Genomic DNA, 12,476 nt, shown 5'->3' with positions numbered 1-12,476 from the left:
CTGTTTTTTATTTTGACTATTCTGACAGTTTCTAGGAATATCTGTTTGGTTGGTAAGATTGAGGTGTTTAATGCAAGCAGTTCCAGGTAGACATGAGTTTTGGTGGGATACTGTTCAACCCAGTACACTGGGGCATAAGGTAACTGTATGTGTAGTTTTATAAGAAATGTCTAGGCGCGCGCATGCACACACACACACAATGAAATGTATTATAAGGATATAAGGAATCGGTTTTCATTATTATGGAGTCATAGGAAGACCTAAGAGAGTTGATGGTATGGTTTCAGTCCAAAGGCCAGCAGGCTTGACACTCAGGAAGATGTTTCAGTTTGAGTGCAAAAACAGGAAAAACCAAAGCGTCCTCCTCCCCCGTATCCCAGCGTGAAGACAGTCAGGCTCGAGGAGTTCCCTCTTATTTGGAAGAGGGTCAACCTTTTGTTGTATTCAGGCCTCAACTGATTGGATGAGGCCACTCATAAAGGGAGGGCAATCGGCTATAGTCAGTCTTGCCATTTATGTGTTCAAGTCATCCAAAAACACCCTCACAGAAACACCCACAATAATGTTTGACTAAACATTGGTGGCCAGCTAAGTTGATACATAAAACTAATTATATGTTAGTATTTCTTTTATATTGTCTTAAAATCATGCACATGGTATATTATGAAAAATTTCCAATTTCTAAGGACTAATTCTGATTAACATTGAAAACATCCACCTTTTACATTTACGAACCAAGTCTTAAAATTCTTTAAATTGTTTAAAAGCAGTGATAGCACAAGCATTCCTCTTGTGAGCCAGTGAGGTCATTCACTTAACAGCTGTTCTTTTATACTACATTCAGCAGCTGCAGAAGGAAACATTTCATTAATGAGCCATTAGGCATTGGTTTTTCTCTTTGTATTGTAAAGTTTTGAGTTCATGTACAATTATTGATGTACTTTTATTGATCTCAATAATCAATCAGCCCAAGAGCAGTTGTAGATTTTTCAAGAGTTTATGAGCTGATTTTCTTCTACATCATGGAAATTTATTTGATTCACTAAAAATCATTACTTTGCTAAATTTTATTTTTATTTATGCTTTTATTCAGGAACTTCTGGATTTTTCATCAGCTTCAGGTAGACAGAACCATAGGTTAAAACCATGTTAAAGTTTAGGGTTATCCAAAGTGGACATTGGAATTCCAAATCACTTTTAGCTAAAATGTGCCATATTACTAGCTAAACACAAAAATTATAATGAATGAATATTCTTATTAGATGAATGGTTAGAATTGGTTCCCATAAAGGCAATATTAACCATATTTACCTCAGTCACCATATTTAATACAGAAGACTCTCAACATAAGAAACATTCAAACCTGTAGAGAATTTTAATGGATTAAGAGAATGCACTGTCTTTTTCTATTAGAATGCTAGAAAAGGCACTACATAAATCTATTACTGAAAAATATTGGCAGTCCAAGGAATGGCTGATAAAATATGTGGATTTGGAACACAGGATGTCTTGGAATAACTATCTTATGTATAGCTCTGAGATCCCGTACAAATTTCTATCCTTTCCATTTGGTTTCTTTACTAGGATAGGAGAATTACAGGGGCTTGTACATGGAATTATAAGCCCCCTTTTTAACTAATCCTATCTAATAAAAACCCTAATATGTAAATAGACCGAATGGCGGAATGACCAGTTGCTATGATACGCACTGACCACCAGGGGGCACACGCTCAACACAGGAGCTGCCCCCTGGTGGTCAGTGCGCTCCCACAGGGGGAGTGCCGCTCAGCCAGAAGCAGGGCTCACAGCTGGTGAGTGCAGCGGTGGTGGCGGGAGCCTCTCCTGCTTCCGTGGCAGCGCTAAGGACCCCTTGGGGTCCTGGACTGCTAGAGGGTGCAGGCCAGGCTGAGGGACACACACCTCCCCCTCCTCCCCAGTGCACGAATGTCATGCACTGGGCCTCTAGTTTTGTATAATAGGCTTACTTCCAGATAGTGCATCAGGTCTTAAAGGATATTGGCGAATATTAGGTAGAGGCAAAGTATTATCAATAGTTATTTTAATAGGAGTGGCTGAATTGATCTTGACAATATCTGTACTGGAAAGGATCCAAAGTTGCATTGGAACATACTGCAACAAACGTTCAGTTTTAACATTACTTTCCTCTTGTGGGAAGTTCCTTTAAAATAATGATTTCCCCAATTGTTTCAGTATCTGATTTAGTCCTGAATACTAGTACATTTCACCTTTCTGGGAAAAGGATATGTGGGCATCATGGGTTTCAAGAAAATCTTTTTCTATCCACTAAATTGGGACCGATTTAACCAGTAAAAATATATGTTGCCTCATAACATTCCCTAATTGAAAGGAGACAGGTCCTGATTTAAAAACAGTCATTGGTTGGTTATACACCCCTACCATGTGCACAGAAGCTTTACTCTGATAGGGAAACTTAGTGGGTAGGGTTAAGAATGGATAACGTAGCCCCAGTATCTCCAAGGGCCTTAGTAACTTGCCCTTTCATGATCATTTCAGTTTCTCCTAAAGCCGCGGTTTGCCGCTCTGTTGACTAATGAGTTTGCCGACCATTGGGATAGGGGCTTAATCACAAGGAACAACAACAGCCTGTAATTATTGGAATCAAGAGTCTAGGTCAGTGGTCGGCAAACTCATTAGTCAACAGAGCGGCAAATCGCGGCTCGCGAGCCATAGTTTGCCGACCACTGTCCTAAATATTAGTAAATAGTGGAAATATCCTCTCATAGTCCTTAAAGCAGCCCTATGCTTGCTTCTGTTCTTTTACTCTTTGTAAATCTCATTTCACTTTCTACAGTCCTCCTTATGCTGACTTGGCTTTTTATAGTAAAAAGACTCCTCTCTGCCTTTGTCTAAGAAACCTCTGAATAGATCTGACTTGATTCCTTAATTGTTGGAGCTTTAAGTTCATGAAGTTGGCAGCTTTATATTTTTCTTTCTTTTGAATAGGTTGATAGTTGACCAGCCAGAATAGCCAGTTCTGATGGTTGTCTGCCATTTCATGTTGTTTGATCAAAGTTATAAGCTCTTTATCTAGTCCTTCCAAAAATGCCAAATTAAGAGATTATTTTGATGATTCTTAAAACTGTGTGGAGACAGAACTGAGAATTGTTTGAAGTTTTTTCAAAATGTTCAAAGAAATCCAGCACCAATTCATCAGGCTTTCTTTTATATTGTTGGATCTTGGTCCACTCCATTTTCCAGGCAAGAATCTCAGGTATGGCTTGGTAAAGCTGGTGAGCTAATGACCTGCATTTTTCCCGGTCTGTCTCTCTCCGTTTTAAAAAAAATCCTCTACAGGAATATGCCAGCAAACCTGATTCAGCCATCCTATTGCCTTGTTCTCAGAAACCAGTAAGAGTATTCATTGGAATAGGTCAGAATAGCCATAATCATATATTCTAACAGTTAAATCAAATGCCTTTGCAAACCTGTTGTGGTCCTGAAGAGGGTCAGGGAAATCTTTGGTTAGATTTCTTAATTCTGTGCTAGTCCAAGGAATATATACAATCACTGGTTTCCCTCTACCTGAGACAAGCTGCTAAAGTTCCTGAATTATCTTTCTCTGAATTTTTATAATTTTTCCTTAGGTCAGCAGGGAGTGGTAGTAGAGGGGAGAGAGAAAGAGAAGGAAGAAGGGAGGTGGAGGGCAAGTCTGTATAAGGAAGCTCAGAGAACAAAGGGTATAGTGGAGGAGCTGTAGAAGGGGAGGAATGAGGTCTTGGCATTTATTGGCTTTGGAAGCCTTCTTTAGTTAAGAGACAGTCCCTTAAATTTTCTTATTAACTTCCTGTAGGGAAGATATTTTAGTTGAGCCTTTCCTAAAAGTTTCTAATTTCCAATCAAGATAAGCTTCCGATTCGTTCAATTTTAGAGCCAGCTTTTTCCTAATTGAGCATGCAGAAAAATCAATTTGGAGGTCTCCAAAATCCCCCCCTTTGGCCATTTCAAGCTGATACCATTTTTAGTTAAATTTCCCCATTTCTGTAGATACTTGCAAGTTGAGATTCCATATGAATTACACATGTACTCTGAGGAGTATTAATGGGGAGCTGGGATTCTTGGGATTCATGGACCTTAGAGGCACGACTTCCCATTTTAATTTTAGTCTTCCTTTGGATATCTGCAGTCTGAACAAATTTTCTAGGAAGGTTATATAGTGGGTCAAAGTGTGCTGCTTATAACATGAGCTCCTCTAGGCCAAGCATGTCAAACTCAAAGGCTAACATGGGCCAAATAAACAAGGTTTAAGTTTATGAAGGCCACAAAAAAACAAAAGCTTCAATTTTCATAGAAACATAGGTTTATTTCGATAGAGACATGCTGAATACAAAGGGCTGAAATAAATGAGTAATTGTTAACATAAAATAGAACATTTTAATAAAAATACTTTTTCTTGAACATTAACTTACTAGACTCTGAATAACCTCACACATTAATAAGTGTATGCAAATAAACCTATTTTTCTTGTTCTCCGAAAGTGAAATATTTCCTGTTGCGCACACCAAACAAGTCAGTCCAAGACTAATGACATGGCAATCGGCTGCTAAAATATTTGCTGTTAGTATTAGTGGGGAGAAATGGTGCACCGGCACGTAAGGGAAACAAATGCAACACAATTATAGTAATCAGTCATTAGCGAACACTGTAGTTTGTTATTAATAATTATGTATAACAGGCTATTGTAAAAATTAAGTTACGAATTTTTTATTAAAACGTTTTTTTACACATTGTTATATTGGCTGGGCCACAAAAATATTAGTTGTGGGCTGCGAGTTTGACATGCTTGCTCAACACGTGCTTCAGTTTGTCTCCCCAGTTGTTTAATACAGCCATGAGGACTCAGAGCGCTAGGTAAACCACCTTTATATGTGCATCCCCGTAGAAGTCAATTGTTTAATTATAGTTGAGTTGGAATTTTCCTATTGGGCTTCTGCAGGTTGTGAGGAATGTCCTCTGACACATCCACGAAGATTCTTAGTCTCCCCAAAACACCCAAGGTTCTGGCTGGAGGGAGGGTATGTCCTTATCTTCACAGCCCGAGTTCAGGGTCTCATCAGTACAAGTCTTTGCTCAGACTGCAGTGGAATAATTCCAATTGAAAAGCCAAAATCAAAGCCAGCCACCCTTCTCAACTCCTATCTTTTAGTGCCACCTTGAGGATTTTCTAAGGACAGTTCAAATAAAGTCTGTCCCTCTACCACAAGTAAGTGAAGGTCCTGGCTCAGAGACAACTCATCCAAGTTCACCCAATGTGGCAGGGAGCCAGCGGGGCTCAATGGGCCCCTTGCTGGATCCTATCACCGGGCCCGGATCCATTGGGGGTCCTGGGTGAGCTTCACTGGAATCCTGCCAACTACTCTTAAGTAAATGTCAATGTAAGAAACATTCAAACCTGTAAAGATTTTTTGAGTTTATTTGTGCCAAACTGATGGCAATTGCCAGGAAAGCAAAGTCTCACTGGATTGAGAAAATGCTCCAGAAAATGGCAGTTTTGCACCTTATTTTACACATTACAATCAAAAGAGGAGACATAAGTGGGTTATATGAAATCCATTCGTGATAGATTAGGGAGGTGGGAGAAAGCAATAAAGGGGGGAACCTCTGGGGTTGGATAAAAAGTAAAACAATAGACACATACTTCTTTATATAGGTGGGTGCAGGATAGTTAACAGTCAACAATTTTAACTCAATAACAATGAGGGGATTTTTTATTTCCACAGAGTGGCGCCTGTGCTATGAGGGGTCCAGAAAAAGGAAATTAATTTCACATTCCAAAGATATGTTATCATAGATGCAAAACAACACACTTAGTGAAGGTGAAAATTGACCTTCAGGAAAGATTTCTAGCCTAGGACATGACTACTCATAATGAACTGCTTTTAGTTAAAAAGTTTTAATTTTGGACCATCCTTTGTGAGTTTGTAAGGCCACCATGCAGGCCTCCCCTGAGCTTGTCAGGTTTAGTATGTACCACTTTTTCGTGTACAAGACACACAAAAGTGCTTCCTTTTTCAGTGAAAGGCACTGCTGTCATGACGTGCTGTGTACCACTGGCTTTAGGGTTTATGTGATCGAGTGTACAAGCAAGACAAGAAGGCAGTGGCTGCTTTCTCTTCCCATCAATTCAGAGACAAATGGACAATTGTGCAAAACTGAAAGCTCAGCTGTCAGAATTCTAGAATTACAACTAAGTATTGGAAACTGCTGCTCAGAGATATATACACCTTCCACAGGTTGTGAAAATGTGGACAGCCTACTAAGTATTGGAAACTGCTGCTCAGAGATATATACACCTTCCACAGGCTGTGAAAATGTGGACAGCCTAGATTAACAAAATAAACTGACAGTTCAGTGAGCTGCACTGGAGCACATTTGCTGATGAGACCAACCATGGCCAGAAATAGATGCAAGACTGAAAGGATGTTCACTGTCACATCTGGATGTCCAGTGGAGTCAGCACTTGTGATTATCAAGGCCATTTCACAGGAGATTCTAGATCTAGCTACACATACATACATATACACACACGTGCACGCACATATGCACACATAACTAAGTTTATTAAGAACTTGCTGAAAAGCAAATCTAGGGAGCTTGAAGTATTAGGAAGGGGTTTCATAGTAGCTATCCTTAGTATTGAAAGTTGGCATTTTAGACAAGATTGAATGAGTCAATAATGTAAATCAGGGTTCAGGAAAGATTTTTCTCTAAAGGGCCAGACAGTAAATAATTTAGCCTCTCCAACCTTTGTGTTCTTTGATGCAACTACTAAACTTTGCCGTTCTGTGAAAGCTGCCACAGACACTACTTGGAGAGTGCGTGGCTGTGGACCTTTATTTATAAAACATTTGGTGGACTGTAGTTTGCAACCCATGTTGTAGATAGTTTATAAAACACATCTCATTGTGACTGAAGAAAGAATCTGGTAGGTCTGAAAAAGCCTGGGATACTGAGTTTAAGTGTCATGGTTTTTTCATCAGCTTCAGGTGGATAGAACCAGTGTAATAAAACAAGGCATACAAATTGATGTCTCCTAGTAAAGAGCTATTGCAGGGGGTATTGTTCCTTTCACAACAATTTGTACAACACTGAGAAAAGCAGGTTGGCATTGATTGGGGTCATCAGGTGCCAGAATCCTTTAAGGGGTTGCAGACTGTTTCACTGTTGAGTCCCCACTTTCTCGCATGGAACCCAGCAAATATCCTCTAGAAAACACTTGTTTAGGATGGTGGCAACACCTCCTGGTTCATTTCCTGCATGGATCCCTGACCTTTCCTTTTTACTGCCTCCCCGATGGGGCCTCCAGGTGGAATGATTCCTTGTAATGACCCCATTCCTTTCCTGTAGGAAAAAATCACTAAAGAAATTTGTAGTAAGTCATATACTTTCAGTAAAAGCATATACAGGCTGTGCCAAAAGTAGGTTTACAGTATTTCATATGGAAAACAATACAAAAATAATATGAAAATAAACTCTGTGCTTCACCTACTCACAACTGTAAACCTGCTCTTGCTCCAACCTGTACTTGTGATAATGTTTATATCAGTGATAATGCCTGTGGGTTGTGAGATAACTGTACTGCGGGAAATGTATGACTCTAATGGCAGCACTTTATAGGGCTAAAGCCATCTTTCAGGTTTTCTTGAAACTATTTGCCAGGCTGATCATTTAGAGCTGGCTCGTCTTGTGAGTTTTTTGGGTTGCAGCAGTATACACATGAAGGTGTCACAGCGGGAGGGAAGGCAGCTCTCTAAAATAAGTCTTTCTGTGACCTGAGGAATGACTGCTGGGTAAGTTTCACTGTCCACAAGGTACCGTGGTGATTATGACAGACTTTCTCTCCAGCAGAACCAAGGACAGAATTCCAGCCCAGTCTCTCCTGCCCTGCAGCCTTTTGTAGTCCACAGTTCCTCAGACAATATGTGCTGTGTGGCCACCTCCCTGAGATTTCCCCAAGCTCTTCTGTAGGAAGTCACTTCCCACTGGAAGCTCCAAGCTGCTTGAGAGAAAAAGCAGAAGATGGAGAGAGCAAAGGCTCTGGCACCGTGGTCAGGAGGCTGCAGCTAAGTGGGACTTCAAGCATATTCTTTGGCCCATTTCAAGGTCAGCCAGTACACAGGGTGGAAGGCAACAGAGGTGAAGGAACAGACCAGAAGATGAATCCTGAGGGGGCAGACATGTTGACAGGGGCAGACTGCTCAGAATCTGGAGCAGTCCTGTGTGAAAGATACACACGAGGACGCAGCACAAACTCAAGCCTGGTTCGCCTCCAGAAGCATCATGAGTGCCCTGAATGTGGCCGAGGTTTCTGCCAGAGGTCAGACCTCCTCAAGCACCAGAGGATGCACACAGGGGAGAAGCCTTACAGTTGTGGGGAGTGTGGACGAGGCTTTGGCCGGAAGTCCTCCCTCACCATACACCAGAGGAAACACTCGGGGGAGAAACCGTACACGTGCAGGGAATGTGGGCGACACTTCAGGTATACGTCCTCGCTCACTAACCACAAGAGGATACACTCCGGAGAGAGACCCTTTGTCTGTCAGGAGTGTGGGCGAGGCTTTCGTCAGAAGATTGCCCTCGTCCTGCACCAGAGGACACACTTGGAGGAGAAGCCCTTTGTATGTTCTGAGTGTGGGAGAGGCTTTTGCCAGAAGGCATCGCTCCTTCAACACCAGAGCTCACATTCTGGTGAGAGGCCCTTCTTGTGCCTAGAGTGTGGGCGTGGTTTCAGGCAGCAGTCCCTGCTCCTCATTCACCGGGTCACACACTCAGGGGAGAAGCCTTATGTCTGTGCTGACTGTGGGCACGGCTTTCGCCAGAATGCCACCCTCATCAGACACCAGAGGACGCACACAGGGGAAAAGCCTTACTTGTGCTCTGAGTGCGGGCGCGGCTTTCGGCAGAAGGTCGCCCTCATAGGACACCAGAGGACTCACACCGGAGAGAAGCCCTATGTGTGCCCTGAGTGTGGGCGGGGCTTTGGTCAGAAGGTTACCCTCATCAGACACCAGAGGACACACACAGGGGAAAAGCCTTACATGTGCTCTGAGTGTGGCCGCACGTTTGGCTTCAGGTCACTTCTCACCAGACACCAGAGGACACACTTAGGGGAGGGTTCTGATGGGTATGGAGTGTGTGAGCAAAGACTTAGCCAGAAACCTGACCTCACCTCTGACCAAAGGACACACTCAGGAGAGAAGCCATGCGTGTGTGGGGAGTGTGGGCGGGGCTTTGACTTTAAGTCAGCCCTCATCAGACACCAGCGGACCCACTCAGGAGAGAAGCCATATGTGTGCAGGGAGTGTGGACGGGGCTTCAGCCAGAAGTCTCACCTCCACAGACATAAGAGGACCAAGTCTGGCCATCACGCCCTTCCAAAAGAGCTATTCTCCTGACCTTTCTTTTCCTTTTGTCCTCAGTGTGCAGACAGTAGAAGTCACTAGGAAATGTTCCCCTGTTCTCCATTGCAGTGGAGAAAAAGTGCTGCATTCTTTCAGTGATAAGAGAGTTGGTTTATGTTTTCCTTACTGCACTAGGAATGTGTGCTAATTTGCCAGGGCTGCCATAATAAAATACCACAGACTTGGTGCCTTGAAGAACAGAAACTTACTTTCTGTTCTTCAGTATGTGAGATTAGAAGTCCAAAATCAACTGTAAGCAGTTTGGTTCTACTGAAGACTCCCTCCTCTGCTTGCAGATGTGACTGCATTCTTGCATGTGGCCTTTTTTCCATGTGTGTGCTTTCCTGGGGTCTCTCTCTCTTATAGGGATCCATCCATATTGGGTTAGGGACATCTTAACATTTACCTTTTAAAGACCATGTCATCAAAAAAGTCACACAGTAGATTATCACTTCAACATATGAACTTGGGGGAATAATTCAGCCCTCTAGTCTCGCCCCCACCCCTTCCCCAATTCACATTTTCCCACATACAAAATACATCCACCCATTTTAAGAACTTCAAAAGTCTTAATGCTTTCCAACATCAATGGCATGTCTAGAATCTCACCTAAATCACACATGGGCGAGACTAGGCAGAATTCCTCTTTAGCTGTGAACATGTAAACCAGACAAATTATCTGGTCCCAAAATACACTGGCGGGACAGGCCTAGAATTTACATCCCCATTCCAAAAGTGGAGAGAAGAAAGGACTGATGGTCCCAAACAAGTAAAAAACCTAGTAAGTTAGATTCTATTATGTTTAAGGCTCAAGGACTATTTTTGGTTGGGTCCTCTGCTCTCTGGTCCCACTTGGGTGGCATCGGCAGTGCCAGGCCCACTGAAACCATGGAAGAGACATACTGGCCCCTAGACTTTTACTCTCTGGGCCCACTGTGGGAGTAGCGGACCTGCTCATCTCTGTTTCACCTTTGGGGTCATTCCCCTTCTTGATGGGTAACACATGTTTGCAGTTGGGTAGATCTATTCTACCTATAGAATGCCTTCAGTTTGTCCCATGTGTATCACGGTTAATCCAACCTGCCAGAGTTTCTGCTGAGATAGGTGACTGGTTCCAAACTTCTATCTTTACGAAACAATTGTCCAGTCACACTGGTGTTCTTCCCAGGATGTGCTTATTTTCTGTAATATGGATAGGCTGAGAGTTTCCCAAATCTTCAAGTTCTGGTTCCTTGTTGTTTAACAGTTCATTCAGTTTATCCAGTAGCAAGAAGAAACCAGGCTGTACTGTACCTTCAACACCTTGTTCGGTAATCTCTGCTAAACTCAAACCCTCTGGATGCCCAAAATTGATGTGGCCAGATACAAACTCCTGCCATAAAAATGTGTTCTGACCTTTCCTTCCCATTACCATGAATGTGAAGATGGCAGAAATCACTAGGAAACATTGTGCTCTGCTGAAATGGAATGGAGGGAAAACAATGTTGCTTTTTTCCAGTGTTCATGAGATAGTTTGCTTATGGTTTACTTTTCTAAGCAGCAGTCCTTCTATATATTGTATTTCCTTTTATTTTAATAAACTGCTTCTATACAAAGCTGCACACCTGGGATGTGTACCTCATTTTATCAAGAACCTCAAAATATTCAACTTCTTGGGAGACATGGAGAGTCATTCTGTATTTCTTCTGGGCTCTGGTCCTATAAAGGGGAGAGCAATATTATAATGGCCTTCATCCAACACTCCTTCCTAAGTCCTCCAACAGACATGAGTTCCCCAAGCCACACACTCTGCCTCCCCCAACAACAGATTGAAGGGTATCTATTAATACCCGTCCTTGCAGCTCGAGGCCCCATCCCGTTAGCTGTGACCACATGGCAGTGATCAAGCCCAAGGACTGAGGGCTTTCAGTCACAACTCTCCCCAGTTTGGGGGTCTACAGCACACATCTTTAAATCCAGGCAAGGTGCTGCCCCTTTAGTCATTTCCTCTTGTGATCTCTAATCCCCAGAGCCTAACAAATGCCCAGCCCAGATGCTTTCCTCACTTAAAATCCAGAGATAATAAAAGATTATTGATAAAGTTGAATACAAGAGCAGTATTTTGCATTGCAAAAATACTATAAATAGTGTCAAAAACCAAATGACTGGAAGAGAAATATATAACATAAATCAACAGTATTTTGCAGATAAAGGGTTAATATCCCTACATTATAGGAACTTTAAAAAATCAAGCAGAAAAGACCAGAAGTTTGAGAAAATTGGGCAAGAAACATACTCAGTTTACCAAAAGAGGTATACACAAATGAAAATATGTTCAACTTCAATCATGATAAGAGAAAGGCAAATTTATAACTTCATTGGGATACCATTTCACACTCAGCAGCTTGGCAGAAATTCAAAAGCTTGACAGTTGTCTATTGGTGGGGCTGTGAGAAAACAGGCATTTCCATGCATTGTTGCTAGGAATGCAGAATGGTAAAGTCTTTTAGAGGGAGGGCAATTTGGCAATATGTAAACTATACATGTAACTGTTGACACAGCAAGCACACTTCCAAGGTCTCTCCTGAAGGGTCAGTTGCAGTTTTATGAATACACATGCACATGGTTATTTTCATATAGTTCCAGAATATTGAATGTTTAAGCATAGTCAATTATATAGACTGGAGCATACACTCAGTGGGTAAAATGCAGCTGAGAAAAACACCAAGGAAGAACATACTAGTGAAACATGGAGGAAGTTTCCTAAATGAAAAGAGCCAAGTGCCATAAGCACATATAGTCTGTCACCTTTTTAAGAACAAAGGGAAAATAATGAACATAGTATTTTACAGTATTATCCTCAGTCTTGGGCAGAGTTTAATTTTACATGTGTGTGTTAGAATTATAAACAAATCCTAAACTCTTTCATGGGTTTGCTTCTTGTAGCTGTATGGTGAAACAATTCTGAAACTATTTTGGTGGGGAACCTTTTTCTGCCAAGGGCCATTTGGATATTTATAACATCATTCACAGGTCATACAATATTATCAAGTTAAA

At 41.8% G+C, this 12,476-nt stretch overlaps 1 protein-coding gene across 3 annotated transcripts in view; it reads left to right on the top strand.

Moving 5' to 3' along the window:
• The window catches only part of ZNF169 (zinc finger protein 169), a 42,412-nt gene extending 31,371 nt beyond the window's left edge, over window positions 1-11,041 (top strand). For 2 of the 3 annotated variants that reach the window (XM_080668731.1, XM_080668732.1), the window contains one exon: window positions 7,888-11,041. In XM_080668731.1, coding sequence (XP_080524857.1) covers window positions 7,888-9,434 — 1,547 coding nt within the window. In that variant the 3' untranslated portion in view covers window positions 9,435-11,041. Of the gene's footprint in view, window positions 1-7,884 lie in introns of all 3 variants that reach the window. The other variant, XM_080668730.1, reaches the window with a different exon arrangement.
• The last annotated feature ends 1,435 nt before the right edge of the window (window positions 11,042-12,476 follow it).

The sequence above is a fragment of the Plecotus auritus genome, assembly GCF_963455305.1.
Source record: "Plecotus auritus genome assembly, chromosome: 5".
In the NCBI taxonomy this organism is placed as follows: domain Eukaryota; kingdom Metazoa; phylum Chordata; class Mammalia; order Chiroptera; family Vespertilionidae; genus Plecotus; species Plecotus auritus.
The sequence above is the reverse complement of the archived record's forward strand: the minus strand, read 5'-3'. Positions and strand labels throughout refer to the sequence as shown.